The 23,671-nt window shown below is 38.0% G+C and overlaps 1 protein-coding gene across 3 annotated transcripts in view; it reads right to left on the reverse strand.

Annotated features, from left to right (window-relative positions):
- The window catches only part of S1P (membrane-bound transcription factor site-1 protease), a 680,544-nt gene that overhangs the window by 214,281 nt on the left and 442,592 nt on the right, over window positions 1–23,671 (reverse strand). For all 3 annotated transcript variants that reach the window (XM_090381734.1, XM_090381736.1, XM_090381735.1), the window contains exons 19-20: window positions 22,806–22,885; window positions 5,975–6,010 (exon numbers count right to left, since the gene is read on the reverse strand). In XM_090381734.1, the coding sequence (XP_090237860.1) occupies window positions 5,975–6,010; window positions 22,806–22,885 (116 nt within the window). The remainder of the gene's footprint in view (window positions 1–5,974; window positions 6,011–22,805; window positions 22,886–23,671) is intronic.

The following is a 23,671-nucleotide window of genomic DNA, read 5'->3' on the forward strand; positions in this document are numbered from 1 at the left end:
TATTATTGTGACATGAGTTTTCCCAACCTCAGAGGCCTGTTTCAAGATATGGGTGGTGGGGGCTGGCAGTTCAGGGAGGTTTGAAGGTCAGCTGGATAGTTATCTACAGGAGGAGGGAAATGCATAGATAGTCTATTTCCTTTTCTTTTATTAACTATTCAATATTTTAAAATGTTTTTATTATTATTTTATATATATATATATATATACAGCAAACCCCCGCTATTCGCGGGGGTTACGTTCCTGAGAAATGCCATGAATACCGAAAACGCGAATACTGAGTTATGGCTCCCATAGTAATAAAGGGGTTCCGTTCCAAAGTATGAAATATATAAGAAAAACTAGTCTAAAATTTTGTCTATGTATGTATTATATGTACCTTCATAATATGACTATGTACATAGACAGTACCTAGTGAAATGCAAGCATATGGCATCGAAATGAAAATAAGAAACAATTTAATATTAAATGTAATATTTATTAGAAATTTCAAACAAATCTTTCAAACCAGCGTCTTTGCTAACTAAAAAACCTATCCCGCCAGTGCTATAACCAGTTTCGCTAAAGTGTTGATAAGGAGTTTTGCGTTTTCACGAATGATGAGTGAATTTAACGGAATTTTATTTTGAGTTCGATCTTCTATCCACAGATTTAAAGCCTTTTCCATTTTTTATAATTTAACATCACGAGTTACAGAGCAAATTTTTGAAGCAATTAGCGCGTTTTCACGGACACTACGGCCGATTTTTTCTTCCGATTTTTTGATTGATCATACCGTTGACTCATTGATTTTATAACGTTTTGCCACTGAGGAGACACTTTCACCATTAGAAATTTGGTCTAATAACTCAATTTTATTCGCTAATGTCATCACCTTCTTTGATATTTTCACATTTCTCTTGTTATTCGTAGTTATATTTTTGTAGGGGTTAGAAAGAACTTGTCCACAATAAAGTCACTTTCTTCCGTTAACACACTCGAAAAAGTCTGTTTTACACTGCAAAACGGTAGATTTATCACTTTTGTAAGCATATGAATTTATAAATTTATTCAATTTATAAGCATATAAATTAAAAGCAAACGACGAAACCTTCCATAACAAGCGCATAACACATATTGAACAAGGGTTAGCGAGAAACATTCACGCTCGCGATTTTGTCACCCCTCTCCCCCTACCCACTGAGCGCTGTTTTGACCGGGAAAGATAATTTTAGCCATGCTCATGTTTTTTTATGGCGGAAAATATCCACGGCGCTTTAAAATTCACATTTTTTAGGTTTCATTTTATATTAAATCGGCGATCGCGAATACGCGAAACCGCGAATACAGATACCGCGAATAGCGGGGGTTTACTGTATATATATATATTTTTTTTTTTTTTTTTTTTTTTTTTTTGCTGTTGCAGCATAAGCCATAGGCTTCCTTGCACCATGTGGCCACTGCTAATACTAATACAAAACCATGGGTCCTCCTTGTCTACACTTCTCATAAATGATTATTAACTACTCTACTGAATTTGAGCTGTCTACCCTTCATCAATGTCACTTTTCACAAGTGTTTTTTTTTTTGCAAGTATGCAAAAATGTATTTAAGACCTAAATTAATAAATAAGAATATACCACTATTATTTTCCAAAAAAATGAACAGAAGAGGGTTTTAAATTGAGGAAGCAAAAATGGAACAACTCACTCCATTAATGAAATTACTGACATCTATGTTAAACATTTATTTTTTTATTCTGTGTTTTATCAATAATATTCCTGGTAAATTTTACAGTTTTGAACCTGGGAATTGATATAATCTACATCACAATTTAAAAATAGAAAATTCCAAGGAAATTTTTCCATGGTAGGGGCTGTTTCTCAATCTTTCATCAGTAGCATGGCTAACCAAAAGTAACATTAACACTTATAGAGTTTCTACTCTGTGCCTAAAAGAGTAAGCAATAACAGCACCTCTATATAGAGAATTTGAGTGTGGAATTTATAATTTTAAGTACAGCATTACATTTTGTAATTTATGGTGTTTTTTTTTTTTGTTTTTTTTTTTTTGCTGTAGGGTTTTAGATACATCAGTGACTAAGACACTATTGAGCCACTTTCGTGCAACAAGAACCAGCTGCCTTTCTCTCGAAATTGCGGCATCACACGAGAAATGCACTGCACTACAATAGTCTTTGAAGCACCCATATGTAGAATGCAGCATTGTCTTGATCCTGGATTTGTGTAAAGGAAATTTTTTGGCTTTGGTGATGATTTTGAAGTCTACTGCATGCTCTGATGCTTCGTCTCTTGGTCGTACTGAAGCACCCAACAATCATATTCAGTGACAACACAGTTGAGAAAATTGTCTTGACAAGGCTGGATAAAGTCTTCGCATGCTGACGCTGTGCGGCAAAAAATTTGCACAGGCCTTTTTCCTTAAAATCTTCATGCAGAATTTGAGGAATCATCTCTCCTTATTCATATCCACTCATCAGTCCGAAGATCAAACTATGTTCTCAAGTCACAGTTTTCCCTAACTTTTGCAACTGTCATCTTTCCGAAAGGTTAACGGACACATGTTTCTTCTTGGTGGTTGTTGTTATGGAGGTTTTGATAGTGCATAAGCTGCTAAGGCTATAATGCATTTCTTCTTGGATCATCCTCATGTCCATCTTTGAACCGCTTCTACCAAACACACTGGTTTTTTTTTTTTTTTTTTTTGTTAGTTGGCACATCGGCTTCTGTGGCCATAATGCGCACCTCCCAAAGTTTTTGCATTTTACTCGGATCCAAAACCGAGGCAGGAATCGAACCCACGACCTTTGGGTTGGCAGGCAGGCAGGCAGGCAGGCAGGCACTTTACCCACCTGGCTAGCCCGATTGGCTGCAAACACACTGGTACAATGACGTTTAATCACCATGAACAGTTTTTAACATATCACACATTTCTGTTGCAGATTTTTCCAGTTAAAAGCAAAATTTGATATGCGCTAATTGGCTCAATTGCAAAATCATGACACAGAACGTTAACATTACTAAACTGGTTGTTACTTATAGCTTGCCAGCCGACTGGGGAATCTGTACCACCATCTATTCTAGGAAGTTTGAATCACAACATATACAATCCCCAGGATCCTGAGCTAGATATCATCATTCTTCTCTTTCTTGATGATTCCCTTCTACTACTGACTCTTGTTTTCTCTCTCTCTCTCTCTCTCTCTCTCTCAGGTTAATTCAGAAAAAAATTTTTTTTGGCTGGTGCAGCATAAGCGTCAGGCTTCCTTGCACAACCATGTAGCTAATAATAATAATAATAATTAAAGGATATGATTCGGAGAAAAAAATACTTTCACAATGGAGAACAACAAAAATATTAACTATTCTTCTGAAGGAAATTATTATAATGATGCAATCTTTCTTTATCAGTTAATACAACATTCTGTTTTTAATAATGTAATGTGGAGAAATTCAGTTTCTCACAGAAATAATAGTTGCATGAAATTAAATCTTTTCTTTATGCACATCAGTAAGTGATTGTTTATGGGGTTACTATAGCAGACTCCATCTTTTTTTGAAAGAGATTAATCATAGCATAAATGAAGCACACACTTTTCAAACTATACCCATAAGGGGTATTTTCAATCTTTCTGTGCTCTCAGCTGTTGTAAAATGGTGTTAAACTGGCCACCAGCACATGTAAGTGCTATATGACCATCCACATTGCTGAAATTTGTAAGGACAACTCACCACTAAGTTATAAGTTTACTGAATAAGAGACAGTAATAAAAGAGAACAATTCAAAGTTATAAAAAGCCTTATGGTCTCAGAGAAATTATAAGATGTTTGCAGGACTACTTTGTCTTTTATTTTGCTTTTCTGCCTGTAGAATTTAAACTTCATTGATAAAGCAGTTCTAAGATTATTATAAATTTGCAGATGATACAAAGGTTAGCAGGGTGCTTAAGTACAGTAATCAGGATATGCAAAGAGATCCAGACAAATTAGGCAGATGGGCTGAGAAGTAGCAATTGAAGTTTAATACTGACAAATGCAAGGTACTCCATAGGGGAAGCAGTAATTCCAGATTAAGATACCAATTATGTAGCACCATTTGGAGTGGTGCCAAGTGTATTTTTTTTTTTTTTTTTGGTTTAGGAGCATTAGCAACTAAGGCCATATTGCTCCGGGATATGCGGTGGTCATTCCCTGACCTTTCTGCATCCTCCGTATTTGGTGGTGACGGGCTCGAACCCCAGTCTAATCAAGAAGCATGTGATACGCACTACTGCTCCTTCCCACTTGGCTACATTCAGTCAGATATGTTCTCTGAGAAGTGCAGACAGGCTACCAGGACAGCTTGTCTGGGGTTTTGTCAGTGATATACAGGAATTTTGTCAGCAGGCATAAGGGGGTGCTTATCCTATTTTACAAGGTCAGGCCACATTTTGAGTACTGCATACAAGTCTGGAGGCTTCATTTTAGGAAGGGCATGGATCTGTTGGAACAGGTGCAGAGAAGAGCAATGAGATTAGTGGTAGGAACAAAAGGGTGCTCTTACCAGAAAAGTATCTTCAAACTAAGGCACCTGGAGACTAGGCCCTAGCAAGGAGATCTGATTGATGTGTTTAAGGCTTTGAATGGATTGAGTAAGCTCAATTCTGAGAGAATACTTCCTGTTTCTCGACTACACATGCGAAGGGATTTAAATTCAAATTGATGGTTGGAGGGCAGATATGCAGTAAGTTGCCTTCAGCCAGTGGGTGGCGATTGTTCGAACAAACTCCCACCTATTGTAGTATAGGTGGTGAAGGAATGAACAGGTGAATGAGAAGGTTTTGTTTTTGGTTTTTTTTTTTTTTAACTTTTTTGCTGATGTATAAGTTTTCTTCTTGCATAATTTCTTGCTACTAATACAATGGTATTAATAGTCTTAAATCTCATAGCAGAACAAACTTACTTTTGTAACGAGTTTCCTTGGTACTGCATTACTTTCAAACAGATGGCCTCTGCAAAACGCTTATTGGCTATTTGTTTAAAAGATGATATAATGTAACGCAGCGGCAGCCTTTTTCAGAATAATGCCCTCTCATTAAATACAGAATGATATCAATACAGATCACTTACTGATCTGTATTGATATCATTCAGAGACAAAACAGACAGCTTTAGCTCTAATTTTGTATACCACAAGCAGCTCACATGAACTTCTTCTTCACCCCCCCACCCTGCTTGTCACCACTAGAGCCATTTAACAAGGAAAAAATTAGTCCTGAAGCATGCTGCTTCAGCAGTCTCAACAAATGCTGATTAATGTTTTGGAGAGGCGATCTATTTAAAAGTAGTGCAATAAGATATCATTGCATAGGCAATCTAGTTTTTTTTTTTTTTTTTTGTTTTGTGAAAATTCAGACCATTGCATTATCTATGCAGTTTAAATCTTGCTGATTGAAAAAATTTTTATTGGACAAGGTAGTTCTGCAAGCATTACTTAACGAGTGATTTTTCTGGTATTCTTTAAAATCAGATTTTAAAGAATACCAGATTGCAAAGCGCCAGACTCATTGTAATTCAAGGTAAATGGGGCCAGAGACAGCTAAGGTTATACAGAATGATAAAATAAAGTGGATGTTTTTTTGTTTTTTTTAATTTATTCATTAAAATTACCAAAAAAAAAATTAAATTTATCAAAGGAAAGATACTGAAATTATGTAATAGATGAAAAAAAAAACATACACAAAATACAAATAAAACACACACAAAATACAAATAAAACACACACTTTACACACAAAATACAAATAAAACACACACTTTACTTGTACTTTTAAGCTTACACAATTCAAACAGATCTTAATTTTTTTTTTTTTTTGTTTGAATACATATCAAATCCATTAAGACATAGATATAACTTCTCTAGGGATCACCTAGAAATAAACAGAACTCGGATTAACAATACTTGCATTATCAAGACTTTACAAGATTAAGTTCTTACCATAATGTTTGGCATCAAAACAAGTGAATGGTGAACCTGAAATAAATTAAAATATAAAAGTTATTATAATTCTTGTTAATGATTGGAACCAAATACAGTGACCCCCGTTTAACGCTGATAATTCGTTCCGGAAAAACAAAGCGCTAAGTGAATCCATGCTAAGTGAGTGCCGCATATATAACATGTATTTTTTGAGTTGCAGTCAGTGTCATAGGATATTTCTTAATCAATAATAAACAGTAGTGAAAAGACGCACAAATGTTGGTCAAAATATTTAATATTCAAATATTTGTACATATAAAATATTCTGCATTACAAACATATATAATTATGTGGTAACTACTTACGTATCAAAATTAAACTTAAAATTCCAATTAAAATCATGAATTTAATTGATCTAAATTGATTTTAATTGATGAATTTAATCATGAAAAATATGTCGATTTTGGGTTGTATTTTGGCCATCTTCCTGGTAAATTAAAATGGGTTTTTAATTTTAAAATCCCCAGCAGCGTTACCACCCAACAATAAAGTCAACCAATCCTTTGTCGCTTTAAAACCTGGAATTTTTTCTTTCAATATAAAACTTCTTTTAGGCATTCGTTTCCAAAAAAGACCTACTTCATTTATGTTAAAAACTTGTTGAGAAGTATAACATATAATACAACTCTTCAATAATTTTAACAAGTTATTTTTTGAAAGTTTCGGCTCCTTGATCTGCAATTGTGACTTCTCCCTGGATTTTAAATATATTCAACCAGCCCTTACTAGTTTTAAATGGTTCCACATTTTTATTTTTTTATTTTTTTTTTTTTTAGGTGTGCTTTCTTCAGATCATCATATAGGCTAATCTCTTTTTTTTTTTTTTTATAAAATTTTACTTAACTGAATTCTGTGTTGGATATTATCCTCAATTAAATTAGTTAAAGTCTCTCCATTTCAATCCTACTAGCCGGCCTAGCCAGTTTCTAGCAGTGGAACAGCTGTCTTTCCCGCTGTTAAAATTAATTCTTTATTTTTATAATGTTTATATATATAATTTTTTCTTACAATTAAACCTGCCAGTCCATAAATTATGGCACACATTCGCTTGTCGTTGACCAGAATCAATTCGCTTCAAACGCCTCATTTAATTTTCAAATTCAGTCTTTTCCTTACATTTGTAGTCTTCATACTGCATCCAGACGTTGCTTTTTCATTCTTATCCGCCATTGTTAACTCTTCGAAAATGTAACTGCGTTGGTTGCATTAATTATGATACAATGTTCAAGTAAACTGTCTGTTTCGCACAATGTCTAATACTGTACTGAGTGATGACTAGACTTCGGATAAATGCATATAACGCAAATATTACAAGCAATTTACTTGATCATTTTTTAAAATGTTGATCTCGGAACTATGTAACAAGCCACTGTATTGCAATTAAATTAGTGTGCAAGAAACTTTCACTGAGCATGGGAAAATTTCTCAAGTCGTCATGGGAAACGTTTTAATGCTGTTTTTCTATTCATTTTCAAGCTATCAACTCCATCAGATGAAATGTTTTTGTTAAATATGCCAAAAATGCAATCTGTACGATAGTAAAAGAGCGATATAGTGATTTGTGACAGAGTTATAGTCAGATACCGGATTATAACATAAGAACAGTGTTATAGCGAATCAGCATAAGGCGAACTACGTTATAACGAGGGCCTGCTGTAATTTGTTTCAACATATGTGAATTATATAAAACTAAATAAGGATTCATATATTTTAGAAAGCCAACTTTAAACTATTTCATATATATGTTTAAATATGGTAATTCTCACATTTCAACACTGCAGTTACAAAGCAGAGATTAATTCCAATAAGACTAAAAAAATAAGAAAATCTTTAGTATTAATTTTTGTATAACATTTAATAATGCACTTAACTTGCAAGTGGTCTTTAAATTTTGGGAATTTAATATATATTTGATTTTATCAAATATCAAAGTTATATGCACATGAACACACATACATGTGTATTTTTTATATAATTCAATAATTTCGTAGAAAAATATTTCAATTTTCATTTAAAAAACTATTCAGAGACATTAAAAATTATACACTGAACCCTTAAAGAGGATGAACAAACAGGAAATCAACAAATAGGATAAAGATTTAAAAAATGTAGAGATTAAAATTACATTAAAAAAACACCCAATATGCACATATGGTTTGCTACTGATAAAAGCAATAAAATCAGGTTAGCAGTGCCAGACTTTTAATACTAATATCCTCAACTAATCCAATGAGCCCATCGGCAAGCATGAGGCACAAAACCAAAAATAAATTTAAGAGAAGCATGTAACTATGAATGAGTATGTAAAAACAAGAATTTTACATTACATAAGTTCAAGATTTGTGAAATTTGAAAAGGTCCACGTGAGTTTAATGACAGTAACTGGTAATGTTTCATTTAGAAATATCAGTGGTGGTAAAATCCCCAACTTGCCCAATACAAAAAAAAAAAAAAACAGATTCAATCAAATTTGAAAATAATGTTGCTGGTTTTTCCCCCAGACTGTCAGGTTCATTAATTATGAATTTATTCAAAATTCCTAATCCTGAAAAGTGGAAATCCAAATATCCATTATAAAAGTGAAGGGAGTCTCATCTTGTTGGAAAAAAGATATTGTTGCCACGAATATTCTAAACAATTTATGAGATCAGAATCAGATGTTATTATGTTCTCTAGCATGTCGTGATATACAGGACCAGTGATTATTCTTTCTATGAAGAATAGGCCATCCTTTTCAGCAGCTGGGAACAAAAACATGTTGGATTTCATTTTCAACACCATTCTGTTGTGTGTGTTAACTATGGCTGCAATTTGAAAGATGTGCTCAGCTCTAAATACAAAACTTTTAAACAGTTCCATCCTCTTCTATCACAGTAAATATGTCCACAGAGACTTTTTTTTTTTTTTTTAAATGAAAACCCCAAACTCGAGAGGTATTAGAACCTATAGTACTTAGTACCGTGCCTGGGTTTGAGGTTGGGAAGATGAAAGAAGATATTTGTTGACATTAGACTTGAACTTCTGTAGACTGTAATTTTCAGAAAATACGTATAAAAGAAGGGTGTTCCAGAAAACGACAGTTGAATGAATAAAACAAGGAAGATGAAAAGTTGGTTCTGTGAGTTTGAAGTTGGACAGTAAATGGATGTTGGCTGGTGATGGCATGTGTTCGGACTGTTTTGAAACAGAGAGCAGAAATTATAGAAGCCAATTCAGAAGAACAGTGCCCATGGAAGTATCTGTAGAAAAGGCATGCAGCAGAAACAGACAGCAAGTGGAGAGACTGTTAAAGAGGAGTCATAAATTAACCTAACTGCCCTCTTCTGAATGGAATCTAGAAGCTTGAGATAGGTTTTGGGGGCACCACCCCAGATGTGGGAACAATATTCCATGGTAGGGTGGATCTGCGATTTGTACAGAGTGAACAGCTGTCTGAAAGAAAAGTAACGCAGAGAGCGAAAGAGAAAACCAATTTTTTTTAGAAGCACAGGAAGCAATATTTGTAATGTGCTTGTGCCAAGAGAGATTAGAAGTTAGGGTAATCCCCAAAACAGATATATTATCTTGCCTAGAAATCAGAGTGTTACCAAAGATAAGCATGGCATCTGAAGAATCATTTTTGCAAGATATAAGACAGGACAGGGTTTTAAAAGGATTGAAATCAACTAAGTTGTCTTTGCCCCACTGGACAATGACCTGGTAGTCAGCATTTAAAGAACTGGTAGTGCATATTCAAAAAGTTGAAGCTCATTGAGCAGGGCAAGGTTTCTCAAACTGGAAACTGGAATGTAATGTGCTATCATCGAAAAAACTATGGATAGGATTTCTGGTCAATAGAAGAAGATAATTAACATACAAGAGAAAAAGATCAGGGGAAAGAACTGAACCTTGGGGACACCAGCATTAGTGGAGAAGTAGACAGAGAGTCATCTACCATCACACTCAGTGAGCAGTCAGAGAGAAAACTGGATAGCCAATTACAAAAAGCATTACAACCAATTGACAAACCATAAGATGAAAGCTTGTTTAGAAAACCTTTATGCCGAGCACAATCGAAAGCCTTTGAGATGTCTAGAGTAACTGCTTGGGTTTCACCAAACTTTTCCATTGAATTTCCATAAATGGGTAACATAAGCCAGAATATCACCAGTGGATCGATACTGACAGAATCCATGCTGGCGATCATTGATCAGACGGAAGGTTTCTAAGAAGTATTTTAAGAGTTGGTGGTTAATTGATTTCTACATTACTTTAGAAAGAGTAGAAGTAATTGCAATGGGACGATAATTGAATGGGAGGGATTCGTCACCCTTTTTTTAGGAATAGACTGGATATGAGCAAATTTCCAAGCAGAAGGAAAAACACCTTTGGAATAAGAAAATTAAAAAGGGCAGCAAAGAACACAGGAGTAAGTTCAGGAGCGCAGGTTTTGAGAACAAGTGGAGAAATACCATCCAGACCTGGAGCTTTCTTAGCATCGAGATTCGTCAAAATTCTTCTGACATCCTTTTGACGGAAGACCACAGGAGGCATTGAATGGAGAGTGTTGGGAATGGTGGGAGGTGTTTTACCTAGATCATTAATACATGAGTTGGAAAAAAAATGGGATTCTCACAGGTCAGCTTTATCCTTGGCTAAAGTGACAATAGACCCATTTGGTTTTGACAGAGGTGGGAGCAGAGATGGGCAAAATTTGCAGCCAAGAGACCAGAATGCTCGGCTACCATTAGAGCAAGAAGCAAGTTTTCTACTCTTAGCCTGTTCAAAATCTAGTTTGGACTGATTAATAACTGCTTTACAATTGTTGTGAGCTTTGGTGTAGGTAGAAAATGAAATTGAACAATTGGATACAAGCCAATTACGATATGCAACATTCTTCTCCTGAATGGTATTAGCATATTTATTGGAAAAACAAGGTTTAGATAAAGGACGAGATTTTAAAGTGGAGTATGGGATAAAGGATTCCATTCCTACAACAATAATTTCACTGACACGATCTGAGTAAACGTTGAAATCAGAAGTTTTGAAACAGTAATCCGACCAGGGAAAAGAAGAAAATAAATCTAGCTAGTCATCCCATTTTGCATTCTTGTAATGCCAAACGATATGAGGTTGAGAATAGCCATGAGATAAAGGCTCCATTGGAGAAGAGACAATCACCAAGTTGTGACCTGAGGTGCCTAAAGGACCACTCACTTCGACCATGTACTTAGAAGGGTTGTTTGTGAGAATAAGATCAAGCATGTTGGCTGTATTGTCACGATTGTCTGGTATTCCGGTAAGTAAATGAATCTGTGCAAGGTCATTAGTAATTGCAAAAGCCTCAGCATCTTGACCAGCTGAGTCTGTGTGACTATAGAATGGAAGCTAGCTGGGTTGTGAACATTAAAATCACCAAGGAAAATTACCTCACTGTTAGGAAGTTGGACTGGCAAAAGTCAAGTTGCAAAGATAGTAAGTCAAAGAGCTCCAAATGATTCGTGGAGATGGGAGAATGATAGGGACAACTGATGAATTTGACAGAATGAGGTAGAGAGATTTTAAGCCAGAGAAGGTTGGAAAGAGGAGATTCCAAATTACCAAGTCTCTGATATGGAATTTTGGAATGGACATATGCACAAGTACCACCTTTGAGATGAAAGGAAACATACAGTGAATAATTGGTCAAGTGAGATGAGCAGTGGTTGAATCAAATGATAATTGAGATTCTTTCAGAAAAACTACATTGGGTTTGGCAGACTGCAAGTGGAAATGGACATTGTTGAGATTAGAACTGAGAACACATATATTTGTGAAATGGACTAGGAAGTGTTTGGGAGGTTTAGATCTTTTCCCAGATAAGCTTACTATATTAGTTTGACAATTCATGGTGTATTCAATAGTAAAAAACAAAAAAGTGGGGGGGGGGGGAGAACATGCTGTATGAAATAATGAAATTTTTGGACGTGGCCTCAACAATGCTCCCTGCATACACACTACTCAGATTCCCTCCAGTCACTATCTGGCAGAGTAGAGGTAGCAAGATTATACACTAGCTGATTCGTAAGCCTCCCAGAGAGTTATGAATAGGTTCGGTCTGGTGTAATAACTAGCAGCCGGCCTGTGAACACCGTTTTAGAGCTGTACCCTCAAAATGTAAGGAAGTTTGGATCTCACCATGTTATCCATCATAACCTCAAAAGACATCAGGCATACTGCATGATGGAAGAGATGGGGAAGGGTTGACCGGAACTTAGCTCTGGAGACTGAACACGGGTTCAACCACTTCCCACCTCCAATAAGCAAAGTGGTATTGTACCAGTTGATGAGCCATCTACCACCTAATATTGCCTAGTAACACAGAGGGGTGGCATTCCTCCATGTGGTGTAGACATTTCACCTCAACCCCTGCTTATGTTGGTTCGCACCTGGGTGGTCACCCACAGTGTTCTTGAGCATGGGGGGTTATACCCAGGATTACTAACAGTCCCACCATCGTGAAGGTGCAAGAAGTATTGGCTCTCACAGACCAACCAGACTTCGCCGAAATAGGGTCCACTTGACTTGAGTATCACCCAAATATCAGTTCCATCAGCATTTTAGACTCCCAGGTAGCAAGTATAGTTTGTATACTTGCTACCTGGGAGAATGTCTGCGGTAACCTCAGGGACCTCTTCATAGATAACTTCCACAACTAGGGAACGAGAAGTTCGGCTGAGAAGTTCACCCAGATAATAAGGTGCCCTGACACAATCCCAGAGTTCCAGCCTCAAGGAATCACTTACCTAAAGGCTAAAGACACCATAAACTCAGCAAAGTACAGACCAATCACCTGTCTTCTAACAAAGTACTAGTACTGATCAGCTACATAACTAAGAAAATATAGACCAACTGGAGAGCCAGAACATCATAGCTGAGCAGCTGAAGGGATGTAAGTAGATGAGCAAAGAATGCAAGGAGCAAACAACCACTGATGTGGCAGTTATGGAGCAAGCCTACAAGAAGCAATGCAGCTTGTACATGGTCTACATCAACTACCACAAGGTCTTCAACTCTGTACCCTATATATTGTTGATAGAGGAATCGAAGATGTACAAAGTGAACTTGACACTGACACACTTCCTAAAAGCAACTGTGGTGAAATCGAGGACTACTATTAACATCAAGAACATCATGATCAGACCAATTGCCAGCAGAAGAGAAATCGAGTGAGATGCCCCGAGCCCACTGTGGTTCTGTCTAGCACTTAACCAGCAAGTATGGATATATACCCTAAAAGAAGAGAGGAAGAACCTATACATCCTCTTCACACCTGATGTACAAGGATAACATCAAATTCTATGTGGCAACTGAGAATCAACTCCAATAGCTACTCCAAGTCACCAAAGAGTTCAGCACTGACATCAAGATGCAATCTGGCCTACACAAATGCAAGACACATGGATTGCAATAGAGAAATCCAGTCAACAGAAACTATCAGCTGAACACCAGCTGATAGTTTCTGTCAGTTGGTAAAGAGACTGAAGCCATGACAGAGGGAGAGACATACAAATAACTGGAGATTAGCATTAGTAGAGGCATTTGATGCAAGAAAGCAAGCTTATGCAGCATCAGCCAAAAAAAAAAAAATAAAATAAATAAATAAATAAATAAAAAATAACCACTTCCACTTCACCCCTCTGTTCGTTCGAAATACCTGTCCAGCTGAGCCTTAAACTTATTTAGGCTATCAACTTCCACGACAAGGGATGGAAGTCTGTTCCACCAACCAACCACCCGCTGGGTAAAGGCAAATTTCCTCATGTCTATCCTACATCTGTCTTTCCTCAATTTGAATTTATGCCCTCTCAGGTGATTATTCTGAGCAAGAGGAAGAATCCCATCAGCATTGAGCATGCTCAAACCATTCAAGGCTTTATACACCTCTATCAGATCACCTCGTTGGTGCCTAGTCTCCAGACACTGTAATTTGCAAAACTTAAGCCTTTCTTCGTAAGAGCACCCCTTTGTTCCATTCACCAATCTTGTTGCCCTTCTCTGTACTCGTTCCAGCATCTCTACATCATTCTTGAAATGAGGCCTTCAGACCTGTATACAGTACTCTAGATGTGGCCTGACCATTGCCTTATACAAGGGAATAATCACCTCCTTATCCCTGCTAGAAAAATTCCTATATATCATCGACAATACACGATGAGCTACTCTTGCAGCCCATCTGCACTGCTCAGAAAACTTCATATCTGCCTGCACAACCACCCCCCAGGTCCCTTTCATTCTCTACCACTGTCAGTGTAGTACCAGCAGCTGAGCTGCAAAAACAGGAAAATGAGTGGTCTAGATCAGGCAACTGTAGCCCGGATGAGCAAGCACTGACTATGACAAACATTTTAACAAAAATAGCAACCCTGTCTATCCCACGGAAAAAACCGAGGAAGCAGACAGTTCCCTGGTGGTGCCCCGAACTGACTATACTTAGAAGTAGGGTACACCAGGCACGGAGACATTTTCAAAGAGCCAGAACATCTTGGTCACAAAATGAGGTGGATGCACTGAGAGATTTTTATAAAACTCACAGGAATCAGTATACAGCCCTCATAAGAGATAAGAAAAAGGAATGCTGGAAGCACTTGGTGGGAACTACTGGAAACAATAACCCTTGGGGAGTTGTCTACAGAATAGTGACCAACAAGCTGCCAAGAGGAGATGTCTTAGAAACTACTGTCAAACCAGATGGAATCCCAACCCTGTGTTGGGTGGATTCTGTAAATAACATCCTAGACAGTATCATTCAGACTGAAACTGGAAATCATTCCCCCACCCAGCTCGACATTATAAAAGAAAACACTGAATATGACAATGCCAATATTGAACCTCTGTTCACTATACAAGACTTAGAAATAGCACTATCTAAAACCAAAAACAATAAATGCCCAGGTTTTGACCTCTTAGAGGTTGAGATTATCAAAAAATTAGCAGAAATAGCACCAGATAAATTAATAGCACTATATAATAACTGTATGACAGAAGGTATATTCCCAAAAATATGGAAACAAGCTGTGTTAAGGTTAATCCTGAAAAACCCTGAAAAACTCCCTACTGATCCCAAATCATATAGACCAATAGCCCTACTCCCTGTACTAGGGAAAATATATGAAAGATTAATATACAGCAGATTAGCTCAATATTACACAGAAGCAGGTTTGCATTCCAACAATCAGTATGGTTTTAAGCAGGGCAATTCTACGGAGGATGCCATGCACCACCTACTGACAACAGTTAAAAACACAGAGGAGAAATATATGCTGGCAATCTCCATTGACTTTGCTGGGGCATTTGACTCACTGTGGTGGCCTAGTGTCCTTAGGAGACTTCTCCAGGCAAATGCCCCACAAAACCTCTATAAGGTAATAAACAGCTACCTTACAGACAGAAGTGTCTCAGTACGCACAAGGTTATAGGAATTGACACGCCCTGTCAATAAAGGCTGCCCGCAGGGATCAATCCTTGGCCCTTTCTTTTGGAACATTGTTCTGGATGAATTTCTGGCCTTGGATCTGGGCCCCGAGGAAAGCCTGGCCTTTGCAGATGACATGATTTTCCTTGTAAAAGGCAACTCACGAGTGGTTGTAGAGCAAAGATCAAATGCCGCTCTCTTGCAGCTGCAGGAGTGGGCACAAATGCACATGCTCAAAATATCGCCTGAAAAAACCAAACAAATACTTCTAAAAGGTAATTTGGACATGAGAAGACGTCCACAAATCAAAATTAACACAATCACTATAAAAATGGTAACAGAACTAAAATATCTTGGAGTGGTCTTTGATTCAAAATTAACTTTTTACCCCCATTTGATCTACTTGGCGAAGAAAGTGCGAAATTATGCAGGTATGATTGCCCGGATCAGTCGAGCAGACTGGGGACTCAAAAGAAAGACCTTGGCAATCATATACTGTGCAATGTTCCTGCCTGTTATCACCTATGGAGCCGGTGCGTGGTTCATCCGCTCGGCCATAGTAAGAAATAGGAATAAATTAGAATCGATACAAAGGACAATACTACTCACTATTACCAGAGCATGTCGCACAGTAAGCACACCTGCACTACAGTTACTGACTGGAACTCTCCCACTTTACCTGGAAGTAGCCAAAAGAGGCTTATATTATAGATTTAAAAAGGGCATACCCACAGAATTTCTGGGAATAGCCCTTGATACAACCAATACCTTCAATGATGAAAGAAAAAGAATAGCCACAAAGCTCCACGAGCTATGACAAACAAAGTGGGAGCAGGAAACCAGAGGTCTGGTCACCAAACGGTTTCTGCCACTGGTGTCAATGGTTAGCCCAAAGCCACCTAAGTGGTATGCCCCTGGACTTTTTACAACATTTATATTGACAGGGCACGGCTCCCTAAAGGCGAAACTAACCTCCTTAGGCCTGACCGATGACCCAAACTGCACCTGTGGCGAAAGTGAAGACTGGGCACACATTCTCTATGAATGTATAATATATGACATCCCCAGAACAGAGCTAATAGCACAGATTGGTCCCCTTCCCAGGGGAGAAGAACATCTCTTCATCATAGAAGAGCAAAATTATAAAGCTTTTACATCTTTCACACAGAAAGTTTTCAAAATGCGCAGAGCAATTTCAGCCCCCCAGCAATTAAACAATAATCAATAGTAAAATTGCCCAAGTTTCCCACCACGCCCAGATGATGACTTAAAAACTATTAGGATAGCAGTATTCTGCACCCTGACAGAAACCTGACATAACAAAACTCCCCATGACTACCATGCCACGTGTAGGAACCTGGGACCCCAAACCAATGTAGGGGAGGGGGATGGGAATGCATGCAGAGAAAGTGAATGGGAGTGAGCAGAAGAGCAAATGTAATTGGCCGAAAGAATACAAAGTGAAAAATATCTTACATTACTTTATATATACTGTACCAACAAACATTTACAAACCACATAAACACTATCACTGCATTCTCCCCTGGCCTGCAAAAAAAAAAAAAAAAAACCTTGCAGCTAGGCCTGCACCACAACTGAAGAATAACAGTAAGTTGCGGTGCCCAGAGAGTGCAGTGCAGAAAGAAAGAGTCGAATAAATGAGATGAGAACTAGAAGAATGAATAAAAGTGCAAGCATGAGAGAAAAGAACACAAATGCTAAGTTAAGTACACACTAACCCTGGTTTTAATTAGTATTTAAATTTACGCTACCCATCATGCATCCCCTCCTGGTGTGTGAGAAAAAGATGAATGAGTTGAGTGAAAAATAAAAAAAAATAAAAAAATAAAAAAATCATAAAATAAGAAAAAAGTATAAAAAAAATAAATAAATAAAAAATAAAAAAATTATAAAATAAGAAAAAAGTATAAAAAATTAAAAAAAAATAATAACAAAAAAAATAAAATAAAAAAAAAAAAAAGAATGCAAGTAGAGTGAGAATGCACATTCCGAATAAAGTAAATGTGTGCGTCTCCCCCCCTTCACCTGATAGGTTCCCCACTGCCAGCTAACATATCCCACCCCCAGAGCGGGATGGGCAGCTGGACCTTCATACCGGATTCGACACTCCTTGGACAAGACACCGACGAAGACATTCTGCGGCTTTGCTGCCAACACGCCATTGATGATCCGAACTGGGTACTCTAACCTGGTTCCCTTTAAAACCCCATCCCCAGGCAGGGAATGGAGGAGACGGATCTCTGTCTCCTCTCCTCCCTGCCTACCCCCCATATTTCGCCTGGTGGGGCTCGTCTCCACTGACCTCTTTGGGGATGCCTACTCTATCCGTCCCTATTCTTCTATCTGTTTCCTCCCCAGTCTTCAATCTCCCCCCCCCTCACTAAATCGACCGAGTACACCCCTTAACAATGCCGCCAAATTATAACCAACATCTAAATTCTACCGGTTTTGTGCAAATCTCTAAGATATCTAACACTATCAGCTTTTATCTAGCGTTACATGTCTAAATTTAATAACATCAAAATTTTGCCCGACCTATTTGGCCTTTAACACATCTCTTTAGTGTTCAACCCTAACCAGCGATTTCCTAACAGCAATCCCATTAAGCATTAATGTCAAATGCATAAACTTTTATTTTATTTTATTTATTTATTATTTTTTTTTTAAATAGGCCCAAGCCACTGAAATCCCAGGAAACTAGGTGGCAGGACCTGCCAAAGCAAATTGTTGTGATACTGGATACACCCGGCTAGCCTCCACGTGGCAGGGTATGGGCAACGTCGGGCCCCACTACGGGCCTGGCGGCCAATAAGCCGGATAAACAATGGGCACAACATATCACACTGCACAGACACGACCCACACACTTTCAAGTCTCTGGCTTGACAGTGTACTGTCCTCGATACAGCGAAACACACGCAGAGATGGGAGAAATCCCAGGTGCCGTCTGACACGAACATACCTTATACCTTGTCAGTGTAGTACCACAGAGTTGATACGTTGCTCTGGGGTTGCTGTTTTCCATATGTAGTACTTTACATTTGTCAATGTTAAACTTCATTTGCCACCTCTCAGCCCATCTGCTCAACCTTTCCAGATCCTGTTGCAGCAGCATAGTGTCAGTAGTGTCCTTGACAACCCTGCCAACCTTCGCATCGTCTGCAAACTTGGACATTAAGCTTGATATACCATCATCAATATCATTTATAAATACAGAGAACAATAATGGACCCAATACTGAACCCTGAGGGACTCCACTCATTAGTCCATGATGAGCAGTGTCCATTGATTACCACTCTCTGTCTTCTCCCCTTCAACCACCCCTTTATCCATAGCAGCAATTTGCGTCCAATACCACACTGCTCCAATTTGTGCAGCAGTCTTCCATGTGCAACAGTATCAAAAGCCTTCCTAAGATCCAAGTATATAATATCAAAGTTATTCCCTGCATCCAGTTCTTTTGTGACTGCATCATGGTATCCACTCAAATTGGTCAGGGAAGACTTCCCCTTAACAAAACCATGCTGTGTCTGAGCTATAACTGAAGTCTTGTCTAGATGATCCTGCAGTGCTGCTTTAACCAGTGCCTCCATTAATTTTCTGGGAACAGAAGTTAAACTAACAGGTCTATAATTACTTGTGTTGCCCTTTGATCCTCCTTTGTGAATTGGGGTCACATTTGCACATCTCCAGTCCATGGGTACTTCCCCTGAGTCCAAGGAAGCTCTCATAATTATGGCTAAGGGTTTGCTTACTTCCTTTGCTGCCTCCTTTAACATAACTGGATAGATCCCATCCACTCCAGGTGCCTTTTTTTTGTATTTATCTTCAACAATTTCTCCTCCACTTTACTCTCAGTTATTACAAGGTTCTGTAGCTTACTGCCAGAGTTGAATACACCTCTGGCATCCCCCTCGCTGAATAACTCCTCATGTGTGAATGTCGATGCAAAATATTCATTTAGTTTGTTAGCTACCTGAGCAGGATCATCAACAGTTGACCCATTGATATCAAGTGGACCAATCTGATATATCCCTTTCCTTCTAGAGTTTACATAAGTAAAGAACTCTTTGCTGTTTTTCTTTGCATCCCTTGCCAAAGATTTCTCGTAATCTGCCTTCGCCTGCCTAACCTCCTTTGTAACTTGGTTACAGATCAACTTGTATCTATCATAGGCTTCTGTGTCACATGTTAATTTGTATGTATCCCATGCATTTTTCTTCTCTGCCATATGTCTCATTAGTTCATCTAACATCCACTTAGGCCTAAACTTTGAACAATATTTCTTAGTTGGTATGCAAATAGTAGCTTCCAAGATAAGTTCTTTGAATGCTTCCCATTTTGAATTTGCTGTTGGTAACATCATCAGTTGGTCCCACTGTATAGAATTTAAATACTGTCTGTCCATCGTTGTCGCCTTTACGAAAGCAATAACCCTTCCCTTTACCCCTAATGGTAGTTACCTCTTTGAGTAAATCCCACTCCAGCAAACTGTGATCACTGTCTCCTAGTGGTTCATTTACCTGCAGATTCTTAATGCATAAAGAATCACTACTGATAATCAAATCAAGAGTATTACTCCCTCTAGTTGCCTCCCGAACATGCTGATGTAGAAAACAATCATCCAATAAATCCACAAAAGCCTTGCTAGTGTGTGAGTGACCAGCCCACAAATTCCAGTCAATATCTGGGAAATTAAAATCCCCCATTATAAGACTCTCTGATTTACTGGCCCACTCTATTTCCCTGTACAGTTTCTTATTATACTCATCAGAGTCATTAGGCCTATAGCACACTCCTACTCTCAATTTTGATTTCCCTATGCTTATGTCACACCAAACTGACTCGACACTGCACTGTCCAGCAATGTCAATTGGCTTCACTTCCTTGGATTTTATGTATTTCTTAACTAATAGCATAACCCCTCCTCCCTTCCTATCCTGTCTATCCCTTCTGTAGACATTGTACTCCCCAAATTCCAGTTCTGCATTCCTTATATCTGTGTGACACCACGTCTCTGAAATCCCCACAATATCTGCCTTTGATGTTTTGAGCAATACCTCGAATTCATCAAATTTATTTACTAAACTCCTAGCATTGGTGTACACACAAGTATACATGCACCTGTTCTTTTTCTTAGCTATCTTAAAACAACCCATGTGTTTACTTGTACCCCAATGATTCCCAGCAGTCTCTGAAATATGCTGCATCTTATTTTCCAGGCTGTGGCTCATTCCAATAGAAGCAGTGCAAGAATCACTTTCACCTCTGCAAGTGGCTACTGTTAATCTATTAGTCCTTGTATCCCCCCCCCAAGCTAGCAGTTTTCTGACTCACCTAACACTGCCTCGATAGCATCGGAAAATATTCTTGCACCCTTTCTATTTAAGTGTATCCCATCCCTGTAGAAGCAGTGTCTCCTGTTAACAAGTACAGACCAGGCTGAAAAAAATTCTACCCCTTGAGCCTTGCACAATTTTTCCAGGGCTGAATTGATCGACAGGGCTCTCATCATATACTCCCTCTTATTGTGTCTGGGCAGAATTGCAGACACTTTCAAAATCAACTCTAATTCACGGCTTTTTTTCAACAGTGACCTGTACTTGTTAAGTAATTCCGCCGGTCTCCTACTCTTAATATCATTAGTGCCAATATGTACAACAATATCACCTTTTGTGCCCTTAAAAGATAATGCAGACTCAACAGCTGGAACACAAGGAGATCAAGGCCAGTCTGACTGAGGTATATACTCTCAGAAACTGAGCAATCTACTAAAATCAAAGTTGAATGGTGGGAATATTATGTTCAGAGCCATAAACACCTATGCAGTCCAGTAACTTACTCCTTTGGGATAACAGATTGAACCAACACTGAGCTAAAGGAGATTATGAGAGCCAGCCATCAAGAAACTGACCATAGCTTGAGAAAAAGGAGGGAGAGGTCTGAATGACCTCATCGAACAAGATAAGAAGGCAATTAAAACCTGCAGGATTGTTTCCAAGAAACCACAGTGCGAATCTACCAAGATATAAGAAAGATAGCTAAATGGTACATACCACTCAACCTTACAAGGAGACCCCAATCACACAGAAAAAAACAAAGATAGAAAGATGGGCAAAGAATGCAAACCATGGCAGCCACTACAATGACCTCCATCAAGACTACATAGAGAAGATGGCTTCCAATGCATGGCTCACGAATAGGAAGCTTTTTCCCAAAACTGAAGGATTTATGATCACCATCCAAGACCAGCCAACGCCAGCAACTACACTGCCAAGGACCTCGGAGTGTCAGATGACGTTACCTGGCCACAGACGAAATCCAGCACATCACCACAGGATACAAGGTGATCACCAAGATGGAGTACACTCATATACACAAGGTTACTAGGATAATACACCAGAAGTTAGAGAAAAAATACCAGTTGATCAAAGAAAGCATACCATATTACAAGTATGAATCTTGGGCCACACTAGAGACCCCTACTCAAACTATACTAGGACCGCGCCATAATAATGGACATGATGATCGTGCATAACAGATCAGGCATAACCTTCATCGACTAGAAGGAAATGACTACTTATCTGATCAGCAAAGCAGTGCCCAACACAAGAAACCGTCACAAAATCTATATGGAGACTATCAAAAAATACACAGACCTAACACAAGAATCAAAGAAATGTGGTATATGGAACAAGTAATGACCATCCCAGTCACAGTGTCAAACATTGGCATCGAGCCAAATAGCCTCCGTAAAACCTAGCAGAAATAGGCCTCTCATAACACTTTACACGGAACTCTAGAAAGCTCTGATCATATGTAGGATAGTAAGAGAGTTCCTCAACCAACAGTAATAATAATAATCATAGTAGAAACCAGACAGAACCTACCAACCACCCCATAAAGAGAAAAAGGTTTTATAATAACAATAATAATCAGACACAACCAATTACCCCATGCCTTTAGTACCAGTACCTGTCACGGGGTGGAAAAAATCCCATAAGGAGAAAAAGACATAATGATCCCACAGTATTGTCACTATTTGATACAACAGAGACGAAAAAAAAAAAAAAAAACCCTATCTCTACCATAAAATAAATATTGAAATAATGTTTCAAACTGTTCGTTTCATCCATGTAATATTTTGACTGTATCAGTGTTCTGAAGAATTACTTTACAAAAAACCTCAAACCCCGTCCAAAAAAAAAAAAAAAAAAAAAAAAAAAGATGAGATTTCTCTCGATGGATTAATTAATTGATAATATCATCAGTGCTATCAATACAAATAAAAGCAATAATAGTAAGTTTATAGTAATAACAACGTGCACAATCATACCTAAAACTTCGATATAATAGCCACTATTTCTAAGATGCTGATACATATCCTTGAAATTGGTGTGGATGTGGTCTCCATTCCTAAAAGATAGTTGGCATTTCTGTTATATCAAAAGGATATATCAAATTTTTTCAAAAAATTATATCAAATTTTTTTCTGTATCTATATATACAGGGTAATTCAGGAGGAGTAGTAAATATTTTGGGACGTTATAGTATCAATTATTCTGAGTAAAAAAAGTTCTTATAAACGTGTCCAATTCTCAATGGATATGAAAATACAGTTGTTTGAAACTGGTACGCACAAAGCCATTATGAGAGGTTTAAAGAACAATAAATGACTTATTGTTTGTATTTATTGAATGATACAAAAACATAAATAATTCACAAATTTTTTGCAGTTCACAATAAATGTTCGAAAATCTCACCACCAACCTCAATGCACTTTGCAACTCTTGTGGTAATATGATGTGTTGTTCTTCTGAGGTTGCCTTGGCGTTGCTTTATGAGGGCAGCAGTATCCAAAATGTGAGCGAGTAATTTGTCTCTTGTATTCACCTTTTCTTTGTATACTGTGCTTTTCATCCATCCCCACAAACAAAAATCTAATGGAGTGAGGTCTGGTGAGCTTGGTGACCAACGAACGGGCCCACCACCAATCCATCATTCACGGAAAGTTCGATTTAGATATTGCATCACCAGACGGGTATAGTGTGGAAGAGCTCTGTCATGCTGAAAGCAAATACCAATCCTAGTAGCCAAGGGAACATCCTCCAATAGTAGTGGAAGTTTGTTTTGAAGAAATTCTAGGTAAATAAGCCCTGTAAGAAAATTTTATCACGGGTGAAAGTAGCTTCACCGCTGAAC

The sequence above is a fragment of the Mastigoproctus giganteus genome, chromosome 9, assembly GCF_048544385.1.
Source record: "Mastigoproctus giganteus isolate SK-2022 chromosome 9, ASM4854438v1, whole genome shotgun sequence".
In the NCBI taxonomy this organism is placed as follows: Eukaryota; Metazoa; Arthropoda; class Arachnida; order Uropygi; family Thelyphonidae; genus Mastigoproctus; species Mastigoproctus giganteus.